At 33.3% G+C, this 9718-nt stretch overlaps 2 protein-coding genes across 3 annotated transcripts; one reads left to right on the top strand and one right to left on the bottom strand.

The window, feature by feature from the left end:
* Positions 1-2509: 2509 nt before the first annotated feature.
* Positions 2510-6136, top strand: LOC107461613 (protein TRM32). The gene is made up of 5 exons (XM_016080135.3): positions 2510-2640; positions 2810-3038; positions 3396-3460; positions 3545-4910; positions 5111-6136. The coding sequence occupies exons 2-5, from the start codon at positions 2882-2884 to the stop codon at positions 5755-5757; spliced, it is 2235 nt and encodes a 744-aa protein (XP_015935621.1). The 5' UTR covers positions 2510-2640; positions 2810-2881; the 3' UTR covers positions 5758-6136.
* LOC107461615 (outer envelope pore protein 16, chloroplastic) lies at positions 6089-7827 on the bottom strand. 2 transcript variants are annotated; one of them, XM_016080138.3, is made up of 6 exons: positions 7397-7827; positions 7249-7306; positions 6968-6999; positions 6848-6881; positions 6690-6757; positions 6089-6419 (listed from the first exon to the last, which is right to left on the bottom strand). In XM_016080138.3, the coding sequence occupies exons 1-6, from the start codon at positions 7508-7510 to the stop codon at positions 6279-6281; spliced, it is 447 nt and encodes a 148-aa protein (XP_015935624.1). In that variant the 5' UTR covers positions 7511-7827; the 3' UTR covers positions 6089-6278. The 2 variants fall into 2 exon arrangements, with proteins under 2 accessions (XP_015935624.1, XP_015935625.1); XM_016080139.3 differs by having other exon boundaries at positions 7255-7306; positions 7397-7825.
* Positions 7828-9718: the final 1891 nt, after the last annotated feature.

Below are 9718 nucleotides of genomic sequence, written 5' to 3'. Positions count from 1 at the left end.
CGAAACATTGCAGAATTATATTCATTTATAGATTTAAAATCTTGTAAACGCAAATGCGTCCATTCATATCGAGCTTAAGGAAGTATCACCGTTTTCTGATGATTATACCTTTCTTCAAGGTCTTTCCAAAGATCTGCAGGATCTTTTAATGTAAGATATTCATTTTTCAATCCTTCGTCAAGATGACGACGAAGAAAAATCATGGCTTTAGCTTTATCCTTCTGGAATGCATTATTTTCAGCCTTAATGGTATCTCCAAGATCCATTGAATCAAGATGGATTTCAGCATCTAATATCCATGATAAATAATTGTTTCCAGATATATCAAGAGCATTGAATTCAAGATGAGAGAGCTTCGACATAATGAAAATATTACCTGAGTCTTCCTAAAGATTTGATCAGAGTCTCGTGCTGATAACGTGTTGTAAAATAAAAGATATATATAAAATAAAGATGTATAAAGGGAAGACTCTAGTATTAAAATAATTAGCTCAATAATAATTTATATATATACAAAGATAGAAAGAAGTATTAAAAATAAAGAGAGAGAGAATTGCATATGTTTATTATATCTATTTCAATATAATAAAGATGATTAATATTGCTATTAATATTATATGTAAAGAGTAATATAAAAGAGAATTTAGAATACTAATAAAATAAAAGAAGAGAAAGAGTTGTAGTAAAAATATAAAGAGAAGAGTATTTGATTGCAATATAAAGAGAGAAGTATTCGTAAGAAGTGAGAGAGAGAGTTGATTTGTTTACTGCTTTTCACTGTGTATATATTTGCATCAATTCATGCCTATTTATAGGCGTACAAAAGTAGTGTTAATTAATTTCATTCAGTATTGAAAAATGAATTCTCATCAGTAGTGAAAAGAGTGAACCGCCCATTAAATGGGCATCCACATAATCATGCTTATCTTAACACTACACTTCTAATTTCAACAATTAGAAATTTCACAAAATTTTTATTAATTCTCGAATTGGGTTCTTCAAATCCTTTAATTAATATATGGGCTTTCTAGTAGGCTCTCTCAATTACTTCTATATTGGGCCGATCATTTCTCTATTGGGCCTTGTTCGTCCCTTGATGGAAGCAATTCAAATTTCGAATGGTTCATGACCAAAAACAATAGTTTGAATGGTTGACGCGGTCAAATTGTGCCTTTTTCCCCACGGAAGGCCCTATTTTTTGAAGGTTGATTAAATCCACTTAAGATTTGAATAAATATTATAGCCTTAGTAAATAACAACTGCATTTCAGGGTATATTAGGGGTATAAATATGATATATAGTTGAATTCTTCTCCATGGATTTATTGCTATCCCTTTCACGGTGGTCACTATTCTGGGGGTTGTGAAACTCTCTTTCTTTTACACAAGTTGTATAATATAATCATTAATAAGGATATATTTTTTTGGCATGACAAGTCTGAAATATAATTTATACTCAGCTTATCTATAAAACTTCTTTTTTAAATATTGTTATGGGATTGTGAAAACTTGGTTGAAAGAGTCACAACAAAGCAAGTAGTTAATTAGCGTATCTACTATGATTTGCCTTTACATAACAGAAACACACACTAATTGACTATTGACTACATCTTTGATTATACATTCCCTAATTAATTATTGTCAGTAAATAAATAAAAACACCCACACTGATCCGACACATCACACACAGTATATCGCAGTTTTAGCTTCAGTACTATGTTAGTACAAAATACACGCATGACGCAATCAGACTGTATTTACAGTTTACACGTTTTGATTTTGAATGAGAAAGAAGGAAAGTAAATAATTTGAAATATAATGTTAAATTATTAAAATACCAAATTTTTAGTTATCTGTAATTCAATAGTGAATGATATTTTATAGGAGTCACATAATTGCTTATAAATGTGATATTAGTAGTCAAAAAATATTTAATGGATTATCATATGCACACAAATGAGTAGATAATAATCAAAACATGAATGGAAGAAACTCATAAATCAGAACCTTGAATGTAATTTAGATCTGCCACAAATTAATTTTTGATTTATCGGAATAAAAAGTACCCTTAAAAAAATTCTTTAAAATAAAATTGAGAATAGTAGTAAATTTTGGCGGTCGTTGCTCGAGTTTATTAGTTTGGTTGTCATAATCACTGGTCAGAGAGAGAGATTCTTCATGTTCAGCTTCTTCAATTGGCGTCTGCTTTGTTTCTCTCTCTAAATCTAGAAGCTTGACTTGATCCTATGCATGAACCTACCTTCTGTTTTTTTAATTACTTTTCTCCCGTTACCAATCTCTATATTAATCAATCAGCTGCATGTTTCTGTTAGTTTATTTCGATTGTTATGATCGCATCTATCCTCAGTTAATCTCGTGTGGCTCTAATCTGTCTTCATATAATATATATAACATTAATAATATTATAATATAATATATGAATATATGAATATTCGCTTGCTGTTATTAATTTTTTTTTATAAGTTTAAGTTATAATTAATTTCCATTAGATGGACGGTTTTTAAGTTTCTTCTTGTTACCATCCGTCTTTTGTTCACAGTTTTGGCAAACACCACACAGAAGATTTTTTAGCCAACCATGCATCTATCTTTCTTTCAGACGAAGATTGAAGAAAATTAAGGTTAGAGGACCTCTTCTCTTACATGAATGATTATTAAGAAAACTGGAAAAACAATCTAATAAACATGCATGCTCCAATTTCTGTTCAATTCTGCTCTCTTTTTCTTTTACATGTCCTTTTTTTCTTTATTATTTTATTTTTTTAATGTTTGATTACGGTGGTTTTGCAGGACTAGGCCTAGAGGAAGATATTGATTATTCAAAAACAAAAAACTAGAGAATTGAGATAAAGCGTGTTAGATATGGTAAAGCAATTGGTTTCGACAGAGAATTCCAGCCTTGAATTTAATCAGGATAAGAATAATCAAGGTTGCATGTGGGGTTTCTTTCATATTCTGGATTATCATCATTGGCATGTGAGAAAGGTGTTTGCTAACAAAAGGAAAAGACATGCCAGATGTAAGCACTTTTGCAACTCATCAATGCCTATATTTTTTGGTTTTAGATTGAAATTGAAATCATTGCAGCTGCCTTTACAATATAGAATGAGCTTTCCAGCTGCATTTATCATGAAAGGAATAATCTTCAATCATCAAAAGGTCAACATCATAGTAAAGAAATATATATAACTAGGCAATTCAATTATGTGTTAAATACAAACTATGGGTTAATCTTGATTAAATAAAGCAAATGCTTGAAAAATGAAAGCACATATGAAGATTGGGATTTGTAATGGAAATTCTGGCTCTGCATATCACATGAGATTGTTTTAACCTCTTCAATCTTCATGACTGTATTGTGTTGACCTATCTGCAGGTAAGAGGAACACCATTTTGCATAACCAAGGTGAAGAATATGTCCCAGAAGCAGAAACACTCCTAGTAAGCTTAAAACCTCATGCTCATGTTTTATAGTTTGCAGAACAACTCAATTATCTCATTGTTAACATGGATATACATATTCAGGTTGTGAAAGGTGGCGAAAAAGGCAAAAGGTACCACAAACATGAGAGAAAAGAACAAGACACAGAAAATAGGCTTAAAGAAGGAAACTACAAAGGTGAATATGCACTTCAAGTGGAGAAAGATGGCAAGAAAACAAAAGCTTCCCTTAACCATGAGAGTATACAAAAAAGGCCAAACAAATCTGATACAGACACTGCCAATGTGTTTAAGAATCATAGAGATGTTTTGGGGGTAGTTAAAGTGGAGAAGGATTTACTGCTTAAATTTCTAAGAGAATTAGATGCTGAAGGGAAAAACCTTCATCAAGCTTCTGACAACAAAGCAAGATTGACAAAATCAGGGTCATTTCCTTTAAGCTCATCTTCACAAATGAGAAGTATTACTCCTACTAGTACCTTGCAACACAAGAAAACCGAAGTCTGGGCCACTCCCAAAGAAGAAAGGTTGCTTGATAGTACTCAAACAACAAAACCAGTGCCTTTAGTGAGTGATCATGGCGTGCTTAGCGCCGGAGAACAAAAAACAGGCAATTCTCTGCGGCCATCTCATGGATTGAATCATAAAGGTTGGAACCAAGTTGTCATTCATCGTTTCAAAGTTATAAAGCATAAGATAAAGCATACTCTTTTGGAGTTCAGAAAAAATGGTCACCACAGAAATTCATCTGAATATAGCAGCATCACTAATGATGAGAAAGAGGTGCAAAGCTTAGATGAAGGTGTGGTTCGAGAGTACATAAGGAGCAAAAGCTTAAAGGAGACTAAATCTTCTGATTATGCTTCCAACAGACAGGAAGCACAACGAGTCGTAAGAAGAACATCGTCTCTGAACGAATCGATGGATAAATATACTCAGTTGTTTGAGAAAAGCTTCAACTCAGATGTCAAGTGGCACAGTTCAAAGTCCAAAAGCTTAAGATTGACAAATGAGGATAAGAATACAAGTGACCATGCTTCTAGGTTTTCCAGAAGCAATTTTTCACTGCCTAATATTGAGGCTTTAGGCTTCATTGTACACGAGGCACTTCTTGATATGAATGATAAAACAGATACAGAGGAGCCTGATAATAATGCTGAAAGAAAACTGGTGGAACTTCCTTCAAAGAGAGATAAATCAATTGATCATGTTGAAGAGACTGAAATCACAGAAACAGCTAAAGCTGGCAGTGGAGATATGAATCCAAGTCCCTCATCTAATGATCAGGTTGAAGACAAAATTGATGAAGCAGTTATCAGTGAGAAAGTGGAAGATAAATATGAATATGAGTCAGCTAGGGGAGATGGAATTTTTCCTCAAGAAAAAGAAGAAATAGGTATGGCTATCCATGAAACTAAAAGTGAAGCAGATGCAACCCACCATACAGAAGGTAATAAATTCATTTCAACATGCATGAGATTAACTTAGTATATCGTCTGTTCAAAACTTCAAATTAAACACCTTTCACTGGAATAATGTTGCATGCAATTTTGTTTCCTATCTTGATGCATGCCTTTTGCTTTCAAGTTTCAACTGCAACAACGATGGCTGAGGCTTTTTTTTCTTCTTCTTTTGGCCAAATATTTCCAGGTAGAGAATTGGATATTCAAGGATCTAGCATGGATGGATTGAAGACTGATGAGTTATCAATTAAAGAAAGTATATATTCTTCCCCGAGCTCGTTATCAAATGCGAATGATAATACAGAAAATGTCACAAACAAGAGCCCTGAGAAGATTTTCCTTGAAATAGGCAATGATTCCAATTTCAGATACGTGAAGGCCATTCTCCAATTTTCAGGTTTAATGGAAAATGAACAGATTCTAACGAGGCATACTATAGACCAGCGACTAAAGCCTTCTTTGATAATGGAAATGGAATCCTCTGTAGCGGAGAATACCAAAGCCTATGATCAACAGCTTCTTTTCAACCTAGTTGATGAGGTACTTCTTGATATATATGAGAGGTCATCGAATCAATTCCCAAGGCCCTTCGCCTTCAACTACCTCCTCCATCCTGTACCGAAAGGAGACTATCTTCTTAATGAGGTATGGTCCAGTGTTAAATCATACCTGAGCTTGAGGCCAGAGCTAGATCAGACATTAGACGATGTTGTGAGACGTGACTTGGCAAGAAGAAGTAGCTGGATGAACCTCCAGCAAGAAGAGGAGCAAGTTGCAATTGAACTAGAGGACATGATTATGGATGATTTATTAGATGAACTTGTCTTCTCATGAAGTTTTTCTAGACTATAGAATATAGATAGATAGATACATTGTCAATTTTTACAGAAGTCATGCTGCTTGGTTAACTAGATCATGGTTTTGTCACTGTCACCAAGCTTGTTCCCTGATTTCTTCAAGCCTATAGGTAGACCAAGCACACATGCATGTAGTCAAGCACTATTCTTACTGTTACCTTGTAGAGTCCTTTCATTCAGAATAGGACTCTATTCTCTCTTTCATATGTACATGAATTGGCTTTGTAAATAGGATTGCCTGCTAGATGTCATGTAGAGTTTGATGGTTGCATGCTGTGATTCATATTCTTGTACATGAGACTTATGGCTATAGTAAAGTGTAAAACACAATGTTATTAATGAAAACAGTGAACTATTAGTATCTTGCAAACAACTAATTGACATAAGTCATCAAAACACAGGTTTAGCAGACATCCAAATGGGTCCATCAACATTACCGTGTAAACCAATATAGATCCTAACAGTAAAAAAACCAGTGAGATATACATTTTGGTTCATTCAGGTAAGGTAATTGATGAACTCTGCAGCAGTAGCAACTGCTGCACCCGTAATGGCATCCATGGCAATCCTATCTTTCTTATTGTTGTTGGCTGCGGAAACAATAGCCCCGGTTACTGCACCCCCAATCATTGCATTCTTCTGCATTGCATCCAAGTCCATCAAAAAAAGAAAAAAAAATTCAGATTCTCAATTGCTAAATTAACCAACAAAATGCACATCCAAAGTATAAATCAAAACCAAACTAGTAACCACAACTTCAGTCTACAACAACCAGACAGCATTATTCCACCATGTAGAATTGGCAATGTAAATAATTTGTACTTAGACTTTACACCATATATCATCTCTGAAACCAACGCCCAAAAATGTGTAATAACTATCATGGAAATGCTGATTGAAGAGAATTACCCAGTCTCTCTTGCCACGGATCCTCTCCACCCCATATTCTGTTCCAACGTATAATCCAGCTACAGTTCCTGTAAACACACCAAAATTGAACCAATACAGTGCATTATTATTTGATAAATGTAACATATGTATAATGCAAGACCAGCATTAATTCTTACCCCAATATGCACCCTCTTTACACATCTTCTTCAGCTGCAATAAACCAAAAACACTCTCTCTCATGAGCAAGAGCAAGGAATGTGTATTAAACTCAATGAATAAGGCATGGACTCACTTACCATTTTCTCAAAATCTCGACTTGAAATATTTCCTGGAACATTCATGTTCAAGATGTTGTTGGTGTTAGTCTCTGACAAAGACCATTTACAAACGAAAACAGAAACAACAGATAACACTAACACCGACCATGTAAATATATTTTATCAGATTTAAGAATGCAACATAGCATAGCCACACAAATATATGAGCCCCTTATGAATTGAATGATGAAGTATCATGTCACATCAATAAGATTATAATAATAAGAAAGAGAGAATGGATGGTGAGAAGTAATACCGACCCTTACCCTTTTGGAGGATATGATAGGTATCCTCAGCAGCTGCCCGGGTAGCTGCCACCTGAAAAAGAAGAACATCCTGGGATGAATATGTTTAATTAAGGAAAGAAAATGATCGAAAGAAGAGAAGAGAAGAGAAGGAATCATATACGGCTCCGATCTTCAAAAAACCATCGACAGTAAGATTAAGGAATGGATTGCCCATGTCAATAACCACGTCGACCTTGGGCGAAGTTAGGGACCCTGAAAACCTGCTGTAAGGCATCTCTGATCTCTCTCTCTCTCTCTCTCGGTTTGTTATGATTATGAATGTAGTTTCACTCGCTCACTCACTCACACAATCACATGACATGGGGAATGGGGAAAGTGAAGTGAAGAGATTGGGTTGGGTGTGGAGAAGATCCATGTGTCAGTTAATTGCTTCGTACGCTTGGATTTGTCTACATACTAATTTTGTCTCTAACGATTCTTATAATATTATTGCTATTCAGATCCGAATTGAATGGACGTACCTTGTTAATTGTTATGCAAATGTATCAAGTACTGCTCAAGAAATGATACATACCTTGTATTTCGCAAATTCTGAAATTCACATTATTATATCATGCTGCCCTCTCTGGCGGCCCTTTATGGCCAGTGGTTATGTGGGCTAAAAGCCAAAGATCAATCAAAACGTGACAGGTGGAAGATGGAATTACACCTTACTAAGGATTTGATTTGGTTAAAGATAGGATAAATTTAATAATGAAGTAAGGTAAATGAGTTAGGGAAGACTTCATTTTTATGGTGACAACTGACAAGGGAGGAGTCAATTTTTTTTATATTATACAAGCTAAAGCCCAAAAATAAAAAAACTAAGAACATACTACACGGGGTAATTACCAACCGATCTTTTAATATTGTGCATTTTTTGGAATAAATTAATCTGTCAGAAGGCCCAAAATCCACACTAAATTCAAAAAATGAAAGCCCCAATAAAACTAATCCATTATCATAAACATCCTCTTCCTCCAAAAAAAAAGTCAAGAAAGTTGGCATTTGGCAGTGGCCACGAGAAGATTGGCTCTGGAAGGTAACAGAGGAACAACTGCAATTACTTTTTTAGCCTTTAGTCATTCATAAATTTTTAAAATTGTCTGTATGGTCAAGGGTAGGTGGTAGAAAAATGGCGATCACACCCTAATTTTAATTTTTTACACATAAATTATATATAAATTTTAGTTTTAGTTTATTGTATAAATATTTTATCTAACTCCGCTGTTATCTTTGGTGAAAATATTTTATTTACCTGTCTTGGATTAGTAATAATTTTTTATAATTAATGGGACAAAAAGTCCAAAAATATTACGTAGAAACTATTCTAAAAAAGGAGACGCTCATGGTATTAAAAAGAAAATAAGATGAAATACAGAAAGGTAAATTATAAAAGAAATGACAACCAAATTTCAGAAAGTGTCCATTAGATACTAAATGATCAGCACACCAATTTGTTTCTCGAAATTCATGGTGAAACTTCTAACTTGAAAACTTGTTGAACCTGTCTTTAATAGTCATGATAAGTGTGTAAGTTTCATGGAAATCAATAATATCATTCAGATACATCGAAATTGTAACTCTTGAATCAATTTCAATAACAAAATTAACAATACCTAAATAAATAGCTAATTTCGTACCAAAAAATATGCTCCACAATTCAGCCATAGTTACAGTACAAACACTTAGATTGACGCTAAAACAAACTAAGAATTATCCTTTATAATTCCGCAAAATAAAAATTAACTTCATAACTACAAATCTAGTTACTTTTAAAATTTGACAAATGTCATTTTATTATTGACAAGTTAATACTTAATTATTTTTAGTCACCACTAATCAAACTATAGAGACATCATTATATGTCATTCTTATTATAAAATGATTATTAGGAATGTGATATTATAGAGTATTATCATACTTAATGGAGTATAGAACATTATTATATATAATGGAGTATAAAATATTATTAATTAATAGGATATAAATTTTTATAATATATTTTTATTAATTAATAAATAGGTTAGGTAAATAATATCTTATTATATTTTTTTATTTTACCAATTTTTTTGGTATTCCATCGGGGCCTAGGCCCAAAGAAAACAAAAAAGAATTATTGTTTAAACCCAATCTTACAAGGCCAGCTCTCTTACAATCTTCTTCTAATAATAATTTGAGGTCAGGAGAAAGATTATCTATAAAAGGCACTCCAATTGTATATTTAACTCCATTTTTTGCTATCCAATCTGAACAGCTATATATTTTACCAATTTTTAATTTTATCGAATGTTTACATATTGGAGTTTTTTTTTCCCATTAAACCAAACGGCTCAGTTAAAACTAGACAACGTAAACCATGGGGCTGCCCAAGGATTTAAGCCCTTTGTTATTAGATGCAAACTAACACAAGTAAAATTTTTTATTCTTTCATTACTTTTTT

The sequence above is a fragment of the Arachis duranensis genome, chromosome 8 (genome assembly GCF_000817695.3).
Source record: "Arachis duranensis cultivar V14167 chromosome 8, aradu.V14167.gnm2.J7QH, whole genome shotgun sequence".
In the NCBI taxonomy this organism is placed as follows: Eukaryota; Viridiplantae; Streptophyta; class Magnoliopsida; order Fabales; family Fabaceae; genus Arachis; species Arachis duranensis.
The sequence above is the reverse complement of the archived record's forward strand: the minus strand, read 5'-3'. Positions and strand labels throughout refer to the sequence as shown.